Source organism: Pteropus alecto, unplaced genomic scaffold, assembly GCF_000325575.1.
Source record: "Pteropus alecto unplaced genomic scaffold, ASM32557v1 scaffold164, whole genome shotgun sequence".
NCBI lineage: Eukaryota > Metazoa > Chordata > Mammalia > Chiroptera > Pteropodidae > Pteropus > Pteropus alecto.
The window spans coordinates 6,585,689-6,600,218 of NW_006439568.1; the positions used below are offsets into that span (position 1 = coordinate 6,585,689).

A 14,530-nucleotide genomic window follows, 5' to 3' on the forward strand; every position below is an offset into this window, starting at 1 on the left:
TAGGGAAAGTGGGGGTATGAGAAGGAAATGGAGAGACTGGAACCCCTCAACTCACACCACAAACCTAGTTCTGAATGCTACTTGTGACAGCACCACCATCATCAGGTAGGTGGCCTAATGAGGGCTTTCTCCTTGGGGCAAGAATGTCGGTTCAACTTAAGAAACTTTTAAAAGGCTCCTGTTGGGGACTGACATTGTACTGATGGTAGGGAAATAAAAAAAATAAATAAACACACACACATATATATATATATCATATATGTGTGTGTGTTTATTTTATCATATATGATATATATATATGTCATATAGACATATATATATAACATATGACATATATATATATGACATATGACATATATATATATGTCATATACGTGTGTGTGTATGTATGTAACTGTGTATGTATATATATCAAAATGTGAGAGATAAAAACCAGGTGTTATAAGAGCTCTGTGTTCAGGTTATTCACTCATGGTTTTATTTTCCCAGTAAAAGAGAACTAATTTTAATGGTCCTTGTCTTACATGGATGAAGGTCTTTTTATAATACGTATTCTATACACATTGTGATATATATTGAACTAAATAAATCATAGATGAGATAAGGGTACATGTAAGAGATAACCAGAAAATTCAAATAACATATTAAAAAATTCGAGTTCTAAGACTACTAAATAACGAAGAGACTATTAACTTCAAAGGAATAATTTCCCAAGATGTTGGACGATCGCGATGTCAGAATACTCGTCAGACTGTAGGTCTTGTTTATCTTGGAGAAGAAAACTGCATCATGGATGACTCGAACCCGTGGATGACATGACGTGTTCATTATAATCTCTCACTTCCATTTCTTTCCTACCTATAGCCCTGGCTGGAGTTGGGGCCTTGTTCCGGTGTGATGGAAAGGGTTCAAATTCTGGACACTCGCTATGTGATCCTGGCCGCTACTTAAGCTCACAGAGCTATGGGTGACTCACTTGTTGTAAAGTAGAGCCCTCGATACCACCTTCAAAGGGTCCTTGTGAGACTAAGCGATAGTGTATCAGTACGGCCTTTCGCCCAGCAGGCATCTACTTTCCTCCCTCCAGCTGCTGGCAGCTGGCTGTGAACGGTCATGAGGCCATAGAGAGTGTATGGAAGACAATCACTTGTCCTTCAAAACACCCCAAATACCACTGAACGGTCAAAAATTGGTTTCCCTCTCTTTTGCTGCTCGTTCTCCTATATTAAGTTGGCCTTTGCTTATAGTCATTACCCCTCAATAATATCAACTTTCTCAGAGATGGGACCAGGCCTGACTCATCACCATATTCAAATGACGGAAGCTTAGAAGATAGAGACGAAGCAGTCATTCAACTCTTCCGGGCTGAGGGCTGTTACCGGGCGGCCCCTCCTACCTGACAGCTGGGTCCTTATCGGTGATTCTTTCCCTCACTTCTTTCCTGGGGTCTGTTGACTGCTGGGCTTCTTTAGCGGTGGCCAGTGGATAAGGCTATTCGAGAGTGCTAGACCCTTTGAGGGACCTGATCAGTTGCTTTTTTTCTTTCTTTTTCGGTGGCTTGCATTGTGGCATCTGTTGGGAGATGTTAATTACAGCAATTCAATAAAATGAGGATGTAATATTGCTTAGCAACCCAGTTACCTAATATGTAATTTTACTAATTTGGCTGAATCTGTGTGCTGCAATTGTTTTTGTTTTAATTAAGGATATTAATAATGTTTTTGTATGGAACACTTTAGGCAATGTTTTCTAACACCCATCTAGAATTAAATTAGTGTATCAGCCTACCTTGCGAGAGAGGATTTTTTTTTTTTTTTAGTTTTTGTTTTAATCAAAACCAGTCAGACCAATGTTACCCTAATAAACTTAATTAAAGAAAAAAAAGTCAGGCCACGAGGCATACCTGAATATCCAGAAACAATATGTAGCCTGGTATCTCAATTATTGACAGAGAAGCATTTGGCCTGGCCTCCCGCAGGAATGAGTATTTCTACTGCCAATTTCCGCCAAGTGATGGATGAAGAATTTGACCCGAAAGTGTGCTTCATACAGCCATGCTGAGCCTCATGGAATCCACCACTTTGGACATTTGAAGTAATTTTTTTTAAGATATTTCACCCTTTCTTTGTATCTGGGTGAGAGACCCATTTTATTTATATACAATTCTTTAAATGTACACTGGATTCGTGCTGGCCACAAATGTAGAATCTTATTGACTTTCGCCTTTTTGATACAATGATCACCTTCTATTCTCAGACCAAAAAGGTAACTCTGACTCCCTGAATAACCAAGTCACTACTAAAATCACCAGTTGCAGAAGATGAAAAGAAGAAACAGGAAATGTTTGTTAGGCTAATCTCCTAGAACATCTCATCCTAGTCACTTCTCGAGATCACTTTATTTTCTCAGAACTGAATCAATCTCGAAATTGTCATTTAGGGGATATAAACTTGAGTTCTTTGCATTTAGCACTAGCTACTCTTTCGTGTGGTTGAAGGACAGAGGGTGGGAAACAAGTCAGCCACTAATCACAGACTTGGGAAAAGAGTTCTCTTTGTACTCCAGCTATTCATTTAGCCATTCATTTGACAAATATTTGCTGAGTGCCTGCCATGTGCCTTGCATCGTTCTAGGTGCTAGGCACGCAGCGGGGAATAATCAAATAAAAAGTTCTGCCCTGATAGAACTAATGATAATGGATATTACTGGATACTCTGTACCAGGCGCCGTGCCATGCAACGTTCATGTAACGTATTTCCTTCTCACAGCACTAACCACGGTAGGCATATCGTTATCACCGGTTTGCATTTAAAGAATCTGAGTCACGGAGAGTTTGAGACATTTGCTAAGGTCACACAATTGGCAAATATCAGATTTGGGGTACCTGTCCCCTCATATCTTTGGCTTTGTTTTCTTTCATTTTCTATTATTATGTGGTCTTTCTCATTTGTCCACTTATTCACATTCCCGTCTAAGAGGAAATCTTGCTGGGACTTGTGGTTTTGCTTCCAGTCATGGCTTCATCCATGGGAATGTGTATCTGAATTTTGTAACCAGGGAACGAAGGATGTCCTTGGGATTCTCATGCAGTTTCAGATAAAACTGAAAAAACGGTGTGAATTGCAGCTTGAACGCCTGTTCCAGAGTGTCGGTATTTTTTTTTTTTTTTTCCTGGCTGGATAAGAAAGTTATCTTCTCTTGGGAGACAGCATTTTCGTGCTTGGTGTAGTTTAGTTCCTGCCACAGATGAGAGACAGATGGTCATTTTTTTAGGGATACACAAATAACTTAAAATGTAAAATAATTGAAAGATAAATAATAGCTATTTCAGAGTCCCTCCTGAGACTGCAGATCAGGAAAGATCTTTGGGAAGGATCTTGGGAGGAATATAAAAAAGGCTATTCCTGGCAGAATAAGAAAAATGCAGGCAGATTCTGTCCTTAGCCCTATCTTTTCAAGTGATGACGTTAACATCTTAATGTCCAGCTGACATTTACGTGGCATTTAGTGTCTGGAATCTGGCCCCAGTAACATGTTATCAAATGAGAAGTCCATTAGGAGGCCTTCCAGTGCCCCCAAATTTCAGAGCATTTCGAAATAGGTCAAGTAAGTGTGTGTGTGTGTGTATATGTGTGTGTGTGTGTGTGTGTGTGTGTGTACTTTCCTCTGCAAACTTAAACTCAAATTTAAAAACATTTTGAAAAACTTTCATTCATGCAGTTATTTAGCCAACATGAACACTTAATGTGTCAGGTAGGATGCTAGACAGCACAGAATCAATGAGAGATGGGACGGGACTCTTAACAACATCAAGGAAGATGAGGCAGTAATCTTAAAACAGTGGGGTAAATGGATTGATGATGATGTGTGAGAGTCTGGAGGAGGGGCACCGACCTTGAGGCAGTCATGCTGTGCTTGGTCTTGAGCTCCAGCACATGGCTGTGCTGTCAATAGCGAGTTGTTTCCCCCGACGTCACCTTACCCAGGAGCTGTCAACCTAGCTATCAACCTAGCTATCAACGAGCGTGCCTGCTGGTGGCCAGCTCAGGCAGTCACGGCCTTGCAGGAAGTGCTCTACTTCACCTTGGATCCAGGAAGCAAATCATCTGCTCTAAGCGTGGCCCTCCCTGGATGGGATGGGCCAGCGTCCAGGGATGGCTTTAATCAAACCATGAACTCTCAAGGTGAGGACTGTCTCTACTATCCCTGGGAGGTCAGTGGCCAGCCTATGTATCTCACACAGTCTTCTCTTCTCCAGACAAAATAGCTCCCAATTATGCTCTTTATGAAGTAGCTTCGGGTACTGTCTTGTTTTGATGATTGTCTTCTCACATCATCATATTTGGATGGAACTCTATTTCAGTATCACTGTCCTTTGTAACTCTATTGACCTTATGAATTTGTACACATTATTCGGAGTTGGGGTCCACAGGCTTCGTTACACTGCCAAAGGGATTCATAGGACAAAAAGATTAAAAAGCCCTCTCTTAAAGCTCGCTGCCTGGGACCGAATGCCATGTTTCAGGAGTGGTCTGACCAGCACAGGGGAACAAAGGACCATTGCCTGCTTTCATTCCATTCATGAGGTTCAAGTTCACATTAGCGTTGAAAGTAGCTTCGTTTCTGGCTCCGGCTTCAGTGTTTCACAATCTTACATCCTGAATCTATGATTCTTCTTATTATTAGTTTTGGATCGTCCACTGAGTTGATGTCCATGTCCTCTACAACTTCACACATCATTGATAAAAATGCTTAACAGGATGGGTCCGAGGCCACAGCTCTGCCTCCATCTCTAGTTAAATTGCCTCATAATGACTATGGGCTACTACTTGACAGAGTACCCACCTGACTGATAAGCCATGTACCGAACACTTTTAAGTCCAAAGGAATATTTAAAAAAAAAAAAAAAACGTTGTCAGTATTTTTTCTGAATATTCATTTCATCTATTACTTTTCTAGTAATCTTGTTTCTGAATGAAACTAAGGAAGCGACATAGGCCCTCAGGAACTACCATTTCCTCTTTTACAATACGATAATTTAAAAAATCCATTACAGAATTTTGCCTGGGAACAGAGTCACAGAATCAACTTTATTGCATGTTTTGAAAATCAGGATATAATTTCCATTTTTCCAGTCTTCCAACCTCTTGCTTGTTCCCCCAGATTTCCCAAAGGTCCCCCCTCCCTGAGTCTCACTTACACAGTGTCTAAGTCCTTCCAGGACCTCGGCGTGTCACCTTTCGGAGAGGACTCGAGTCAATCGGAATCATCAGGGCATTGGCTCCCTTCCAAATGCCACTCCTTCCTGGGCTTCCCCTGCTCCTTACTCAGGCTCAGCTCTCAAAAGCATCCTTTTCATAAAGCAGCAAAGCACGAATTTATAAGTTATATTTTCTTTCAGCCATCCCTCTGTATCATTGCTAGCCTGAAGACGCAGAGCTGCCTCTTCCATATCTTCTCCTACTGTAGATCCAGAAAGGTTACAGATCATGCTGTCTTTGCTTTGTTAGGAAATCCTTGCTCATTCTTTTGAATAGTGTCCTGACACCCAGTGAGAACTTCCTCTCCTTTGAAGTGCTCCGTGGCCCTTGTGGATCCTGGTGTTACTAAGGATCCAGGTACTGGGAAGCTAAGATCGTAGGGCCTTATGCAATATTGCTTTAGCTTCTGTTGAGTCTGCCGTGTCTGAGCCCTCGGGGTGGAGATGCTCAGTGAGCAGACTGTTGGACAATACAGTATCCAGTATTGTATAGCCAATCTATTCTGTTGGCAGGAAGTGAAAATATGCCAATTTAAACTCATATCAAGAGAAAGATTTCACAAGACATTTATAAACATAATCATTGCACTGTTTTTCTCTCTTCCTGCCACACCTCTCGCTCATATAACAAAAAGAGGTAAGAGAAAGGATCTTGACCTTATCTTGTCCAGTGGCCTTGTGTCATCTTTGCAGTGCCATGATTTATAAAACAACTCCCTATTCAAGCTCCTCAAGATGGCAAAATGATGAAGGTCCACATTTCTATGTATCATCCCCAAATTATCGCTGAGAACGGTCCAAAGCAATTAGTCGGGATGATATAAAGAACAAAGGAAAACTATTTCCAACACCTTAGTGGGAATGAAATAACAAGTATGTTGACAACTGTGGGGTCCATCTTTGCCCTTGTGCCAGAATCTACTGCTCTCTGTTCTTGTGATGGAACTGCTTTTCCTGGAGGTTCAGACTCACCCTCTGGAGGAAGACCTTCAGAAAAACCAGGTTGCCCAGACGAGGAGGAATATTCTCCACTCATCCACCTAGCACCGGCTCATATTCTCTACTTGTCATCTGCCGGAGGCTGGTTCTGATTCTCATTCATATTTTAGGAATGAGTCTCCCAGGAACTGGGGCTGAACCCGGAGTGAAGAGTCTTTGGGAATCAGGAGGGAAGAGAACATTTCTCCTCTTGAACTGTATCTCCTCAAGGCCATGTCTGTTCTGCTCACACTATGCCTAAGTCTGCATAGAATAGATGCTTTTATGAGTCTGCCTAGGCTGCTAAAACACAGACCAGGTGGCTTAAACAACAAATATTTATTTTCTCACAGTTCTGGAGGCTAGAAGGCCAAGGTCAAGGTGCCATCGGTGTTGGTTTCTGGTGAGGGTTTTCTTCCTGGCTTACAGGCAGCTGCCTTCTTGCTCTGTCCTCACATGGCCTCCACTCTGTGTGGGCGCAGAGGGAGAGAGTTCTCTGGCATCTCTTCCTTTCCTTTTGAAGACACCAGGCCTACTGGTTAAAGCCCCATCTTTATGACTGCACTTAACCTTTATTACCTCCTTGTAGGCCCTTGTTCCAAATACAGTCACATTGGGGGTTAAAGCTTCCATATAGAATGTTAGGGCTCATACGCAAACATATTTGTAGGATATATATCAGTTGGTGACTAGTAAAAGTTGATTTATTGAATGAATGAATGAATGACTCGTGAGCGATTTCTGGTGAGCAGCTGGAAGGAGGGAAAAAGAGACTTAAACAGAGTACGAAGCTCCTCTGAGGGCCCTCAGAGCTGCCCTGAATCCGAAAGGATCCTGTATCTTCAACTGGCAGGTCTCAGCATCTTTCCTGTCTCACTTGCTGGAGGCCAGCCAGTAGGTCATGTAAAGGATTAATGAGGCCACAGATGTAGGTTTCATCCCTCGTGGATCAGTTAACTTTATTCTGAGAAAGGCTATTCCATAGCCACAGCCAGCAGGCATTAGGTATTAGGAGCCAGACATGGAAAATTTACAATAACCCAGATACAAATGCCAAAAAGGACAGAGATAAGCTTATCTCGCATTCCGACACTGAACTGCCACTAACAAACAACAAACAAAACATGTATGCCACGCTGAGTCATAATCTGTATATTTTTCTATGCAATAGAAGTCCTCATTCTAAAAATGAAAGATTTATTTCATGTCTCAGAGCCTTTTCAAGCTCATCTTTAAATTGTGTAGTATATGTTGTTGAGAGAAAATGTTCGGAATAAAAAAAGTATAAGAAGAAATGAAACCACCCACAAAATTTGACATTTTAATAGATTTGTATCCAAGCTTTTCTTTTACGTACTTGAATTGCATACCTAGAGCTTTTCCATAGACATAGATTCATTTCCCCACCTTTACATATATGTTTATAAAATAATTTTCAATGCCTGTGTAATGCTCCATCCAGAGGATGTGTACTCATGTGAAGATCTGATGTAGTTCACTTGATTTTACTCAGGAAAAAGTTTCTTTTTGTTACCAGTATGCACAGGAGGTAACAGAAAAGACAATTGTTGTATCTCACAGTTTACATACAACACTGTATGTTTCATTAACCAGTATTGGCATATTCAAAAGAACACATGATTCGGCATGTTTGCCATTCTTCGAATAGCAAATCAACTTGTCCTTTAATAGAAATATTAGATAATTCACACTTGGTTAGTCGAAAAATTAATTTTTTCCTTTTCCTTTTCCGATGAGTATTTGGTATGAGATGAATAACAAGCTGCACCAACAGCCGTCCCTCCAAAGGCTCTTTTTCCATCATTATTTCCTATAGCACGCTGGGTTTTCCCATCTGGGACGCCCCACGGACGGTACCCATCTGCCAGATAGAGGGCTCTCAGACCTTGTTACACCCTGTGAGTAATTTCGTTCCTTATACCTAGACCTACCACATGTGAATTTTCCAACAAATTGCATTTTCCAGTTAATGTTGGATTTAATTTTCTAGTGTTTCTGGAGAAAAAGCAAATATTGGTAGGAAATTCACAAAAAAGTGACATTTTCCATGACGGTGGGATATCTTTTTCTCGCTTCACTTGTGCCTCTATGTTACATTAATGCTGGTCCCAGATTGTGACAGAGTCGATGTCCCCTGGGTGGAAATTTAGAGGATAGAAGTGAGCATAAGGGAACTCGTTTTTATCGAATGCTTACTATGATGCACTAAATACTAGATTGAGTGCTTTTTAATTTCGTTATATTTAATTCTAATCATATGAGGCAGGAATTATGCTCTTAAAATAAGAAAACCAAGAGTTCTGGCAAGGGATAGAAATAATACTTACGGAGCAGAAAGCAATGTACTAGGTTCTGTGCTATGCATTTAACAAACGGCAGGATGTGGTTCTTTTGCAGGGTTTTCTGCTTCCCAAACCTATGTCCATTTTCAGTTTACCATGCAGTTTGCCAGATGCGCCAAACTGATAACAGATTTTAAGATTTTAAGAAGGAATAACTAGATAGGCTTCTTAACGCAGCAACTAAAACTTAAACACCTTTGAGTATAAAAACACTTTTTAAAATATTTTTTTAGCATTTTTATTATTTTTTTAAATGAAGTTTATTGGTTAAAACAATTATATAATTTTCAGGTGTACATTATAATTTGACATCTATATATCCTATTGTGTGTTTACCACCCAAAGTCCAGTTTCCTTCAGCTACCATGTATTTGATCCTTTTTACCCACTTTGCCTTCCCCCTACCCACCTATATTTGACCCCCTTTACCCCGCTGTCTATCTACCCACTCCTCCCCCCCACCTCACCCTCTGGTAACAACTAGTCTATAGTCCATGTCCACGAGTCTCTGTAAAAACACTTTCGAGCGGTTAAGAAAACAATATAAACTTGTGCTTTTTCTATATACCTTTCTTAATGAATTTTTAGCTGGTCCTCAATCCCTTTAAAACGTATACTGGGCTTTTGAGAAAGCTTTCGTTTTCTTTGCACTCACCAAGATTTAGAAACCTCAGCAGCATCTCAGTCATTCCTGTTCACTGCTCATTACGAGACGCCTTTCTCTCTCCTGATGAATTGGACTCAGTCTCCACATGTTAAATTCCTGTGTGGGCATCCATGTCAGCAGACATCTGCCCTCACACTTTCCTGAACTCCTCTCTATGAGATTCATGAAATTTCTCTATCTTCTATTAGTTTTTTATATTGAGGTATAATTGACAGATAATATGATATCAATACAACGTGATCTGATGTACATGTGAAATGATTCCTAAATTAATTAACATATTTGTCACCTCACAGTTACCCTTTGTGTGTGTGTGTGTGTGTGTGTGTGTGTGTGACAGAACACTTAAGGTCTGCAAATTTCAAGTATACAGTACAGTATTATTAACTGTAGTCACCAAGGTATATATCAGATCTTCAGGGCTTATTCATCTTAAAACTAAAAGTGTGCACCCTTTGATCAACATCTCCCCATTTCCCCCAGCGCCCAGCGCCTGGCAACCATCATTCTACACTTTGTTTCTGTGAATTAGACTTTTAGATTTTTTTAAGATTCCACATATAAGTGAGCTCATACGGCATTTGTCTCGCTCTATCTGGCTTATTTCACTTAGCATAATAGACCTCCAGTTTCATCCACATTGTCACCAATGGACCTTTTGGAGGTCACCCTTCTATACAGGTTTTCACTAATCGATTCACTAATCGATTTTGATTTCGGAGCCTTAAAGAGGTATGGGTGATCTTGTAAATTTGTTAAATCTAAATTTAAGAATGCTCACTGTTTACATGGCTTTGTACAGTGTAAAAGCTTGTTTGAATAAAATATTGATGTAAACACTGAAAAAAAAAATCTTTCGCTTAGCCTGACTTATGTATGACGTCAGCACTGTCTTGCTCTGTCTGGCTTATTTTACTTAGCGTAATAGCCCTCCAGTTTCATCCACATTGTCACCAACGATAGGATGTCCTTCTTTTAATAGGTTGAATAGTATTACTGCGTGCGTCACATTTTTTAAATCCATTCATTCATCGATAGACACTTATTTCTTTTTCTTGCCTATTATGAATAATGCTGCGATGAACACAGGAGTATGGATATTTCTTCGAGATACCGATTTTGCTTCCTTCCGATGTATTCGCAGACGTGGAATTGCTGGGTCATATGGTAGTTCTAATTTTAATTTTTTTGAGGAATCTCCACAATGTTTTCCAAAGTGGCGGCACCGTTTATATTTCTACCAACAGTGTACCGAGGTTCCCTTCTTTCCACATTCTTGCCAACATTTGTTCTCTTGGGAACTTCTCTACCTTCATTTAAAATTTTACGACTGAGAGGTTTTTCAATGAATGTTTTTCCTCAAGTTGGCCCTGCAAACTACTAACTCCAACTTTATAAGTGAAAACAAACAAACAAATAAACAAACAAATAAAACTCCTCAAAGTTATACAACAAGCCTGTTGCTAGAAATTCAACAGGCTACATGTTTCTTTTTTCCGCTGATAACTCTGGTCTAATAATATTTAAGCTTAAAACAGAAAATAAGCTTTTGGATTTCCTTTATACAGTTTTTAATCTAGAGGTAACAAGTGCTTTGCTAAGAAAAGAACTCTCCCATCCACCTGGATTTCTGTAGCAACTGGTTTCTTTCTGTGTTAAAAGATAAGGCTGAAAATGCAAAGACCCTGGAGAGAAGTAACACTTACTAAATTATAGTTACACTATCCTGCAAATTACTGGTATGATAGTCTCTTCCAACAGGAGGCTGAGATATTGAGAAGCAGAAGAGAGCGAGAGAGAGCTGAGTGTTTATAGGGGACAAGTGAGAAGTAGGAGCCAGTGCTACTCAGAAGGTAGCACTCAGAGACTTTGAAGTCTGACTCGAGAAAAGATTTACTGTTGTTGTCACCTTCTGTGCCGAGTGTAAAGTTGCAAAGTCAGTGTGAACAATGTGAGCAGTGCAAATCATTCTTGAAAATCCTTTCAATCTCCCATAAAGTACAATGCTCTTCCTTTTCTCAAGAAGTCCAGCGCTGCAGTTCTTGCTCAAGCTTTAACACAGGTGCACAGATTGCTACTTCTTCAATGGAGTCCCATGGTTATTCGGAGACCCTGTGCATGAAAAATGCACACCTAGACATACATCCAGTGCAGCCAAATGCTCCGAGCTGCAAGAAACAAACTAAGTCTAACCCAGGAAACAGGAGATTTCTTTTCCCTTCTTGTGCTCACGCTGGGATCTATATATGCCCGGGAATGAAATGGCAGGGGGAATTTTACACATTATTTAAATTGTTCCCTCTTTCATTTCATTCTCTTTCTATTTGGATGAGTGAGTATCGTTGCATTTGTCTAACTATAGTTAAAGTCATATTATTCAATTGCTCTGCATATTCAACCAGATGCATCGTTCTTGGGCGCTCCTTAATGTCACTCCGCCACTGTAAAGAAACTGAGTGAGGGGATGGCAGATGACTGATGAACACCAGGGTACAGTGGACCCTTTGGTTTCAGATCAGAAGACTGAGAACAAGTCGCCTGTTTAGGGGCTTTTCCCAGGCAACGTGTCCAGTGAATAAAGTAGTTTCCACTTCGATGATTTCTCTCTCTCTCTCTCTGAACAGGTTGGTCCATTCAGGTCCAGGGAAAGGACTGCCTCAGACTGGTGTGGATCTGTCCTTTGCAACACGAACCGGTACCAGGCAGGGGATTGAGACACATCTCTTCAGGGCCGAAATCAGCAGGGACCTTTCTCAATGGACAAGGAGCATAGTCCAGGGTTGTCACAACTCAGCTGAACTCGTTACCGAAGTCAGCACAGGTGAGCACTGCTGGCTACGGGATCGGGCTGTCATACTCTCACAGGAAGAACAAGCCGTCAAAGTAGTTTCCATTGCCAGCCTTTGGGGTACTTAAAATTCCAGAGGTAAATTTAAATTTTTCTAAGTTAAGGTGCACCATATGCCCTAGTAAAATGGAACCTAAAGTTTGATTGTGAAAAGCCTTATCCCATCTTTATTCAAGAAAAGTTGGCAATTTGCCTAGTCAGATGTCATTTTCCTACCTATAACCCTTGGGTGGCTTCCTGGAGTCATGAACTTTAAGGCACAAACTAGTAGGGTTCCTATTATAAATAACAGAAATTGATTCTGAGTGATTTATCACAGAATACAATTAGTCGAAATATATCAGGAAGCTCACAGAATTGATCAGAAAACTGGACAGCCAGGCTCTCAAAAAAAGCAGAAACCAAAGGCATCTAAGTGGGGTAAGCAGAGTCAAGTGTTTACCCTTGGGAAGAGGCACCAGTCACCTGCCCTTGTATGGATGGAGAGGCAGGCAGAATGGAGGGAGCATGCAATGAATATAATCACATTCATGCAGAGCCCTAATACAGGATGGGTTAGAAACGGGATATGTGTATGGAAGGAAGAACCCTTCCATACTATACTATCGAATGAGTACAACCTATATTCCAAGCATTTTATGTCTTAGTGTTTCTCATACTGTGAGAAATAACCCTTTTTGGTTCCTGAAGTCAACGAATTAAGACAAGACCAACATTTTAAAAATGAAATAATTTGGAATAGAAATATCAGTGTAAATACTGTTTTGTTTTGTAGAACCATCTAGGGGTGTGTGTGTGTGTGTGTGTGTGTGTGTGTGTGTGTGTGTATTTGTGCGCACGCGCGCGTATGTGCGTGTATGTGTGTCCTGGGCCCCACTTCATTGCTTCATCTCATAATCCTCATGATTCCCTTGTCAATCTAATTTTACAAATCAGGAAGCAAATTCCTAAGGTTAAGTAACTTGCCCAAGATCACACAAGTAATAAACAATAGAACTGACTTTACGGTGTGTTTCTCTAAAGTCCTTTCTTCATTCACTCTAGTGTCTACAGAGACATGGAACTTCTCGCCCTTGTGCCAGTGACCCAAAAACAACAGTTCTGTTCAGATTGCTGTGATAGATAATTTTCATGCCACTCTGCAAATCATATAGGCAGGTAGCTAAGTAGGTAGATAAATGATTGATAAATAGATTAGATAGACAGATGATAGATTTAGATAGGCAGACCGACACCCAGATAGATTATAAACAAATAAAATATATGCTGTCAAATCTTGTACATTTGCTAAGGTGGACTCCATTTTTAACCCAGTGTTTTTCACCAGCTAGCACAATATACAGTTAACAGTGTCTGTAATGCTGTTCCTGATTCTGAGTTCTAAGACCAATTGTTTCTGGCTCTGAGATCTAAGACCAACTTCTTCCAGGTTTGCTGTGGTCACTCACAGAGAGTGCATTCAGTGACATAATGACTAGTATCCTCAACAACAGTCTTCCAGTAAATCCAACTTTGAGAGCCTTAGACTTGCTGCTTAAAACAGTCTCAGTTCACCCTCTTCTAACATGTTTTCTTGCCAGTTTTCATTTTTGTCACCGAGGAAGCAGTATGAGGTAATAATCGCAAGTATGGGCTTTAAAGTCAGATAGACCTGGGTTCAAATTCCAGTTCTATTTCTTTCTTTACCTCTTACTTACATCTCTTAGTATTTTCATCTATAGAAAGGAGGAAATAATAGTACCTATCTCATAGGGTGTCATCAAGAATTAAGAGAAATAATCCATGTAAAGCACCTAGTAGTTGGCACATAGTAAGTACTCACTAAGTGTTTATTAGTTGTTCTTATAATTATTTCTCCAGACCCATGCTGTCCAACATACTAGCCTCCAGTCATACATGGCGATTTAAATTTAAATTAATTAATATTAAATAAGTACCCCAGTTGCTCTAGACACAGTTCAAGTGCTCAATTGCCACATGTGCCTAACAGCTACTATGTTGGACAGTGCAAATCTAGAACCTTCCATCGTGGAAGAAAGCCCTATGGTACAGCTCTGCTATAGAGGAGGATTTCCCACGAGACATTGTGGGGACAGCGTTTCCAAACACTGAAAACTGTAGCCACATGAAAACGATGGAAGCAAAGTTTTTTAGTTTCATCCTCAAAAGCCTCCGATTTCTGACTCCCACCCCGAGATTCTGATTCAGCAGTTCTGTGGGAGGGCCTGAGAATTCGTGTCTAATAAGATACCAAGTGGTGCTGATGCTGCTGGTCCATGGACCACCCTGTGAGGAGTACTGCATGAGGCTGCAACTTCCTCTGGCACCCAGGGGTATTCGAAAAGATGGGACGGGACGCACATCAACGTGTAGTAGTGTTCTTCCATATTTCCTCTGCTTGTGCAAATGTGAGA

General features: G+C 40.6%; 1 protein-coding gene across 1 annotated transcript in view; it reads left to right on the plus strand.

Annotated features, from left to right (window-relative positions):
- Nucleotides 1-14,530, plus strand: part of SNTB1 (syntrophin beta 1) — a gene marked incomplete at its 5' end in the record, with an annotated part of 199,453 nt that overhangs the window by 176,814 nt on the left and 8,109 nt on the right. The window contains one exon of the mRNA XM_015592951.2: nt 11,893-12,089. Coding sequence (XP_015448437.1) covers nt 11,893-12,089 — 197 coding nt within the window. The remainder of the gene's footprint in view (nt 1-11,892; nt 12,090-14,530) is intronic.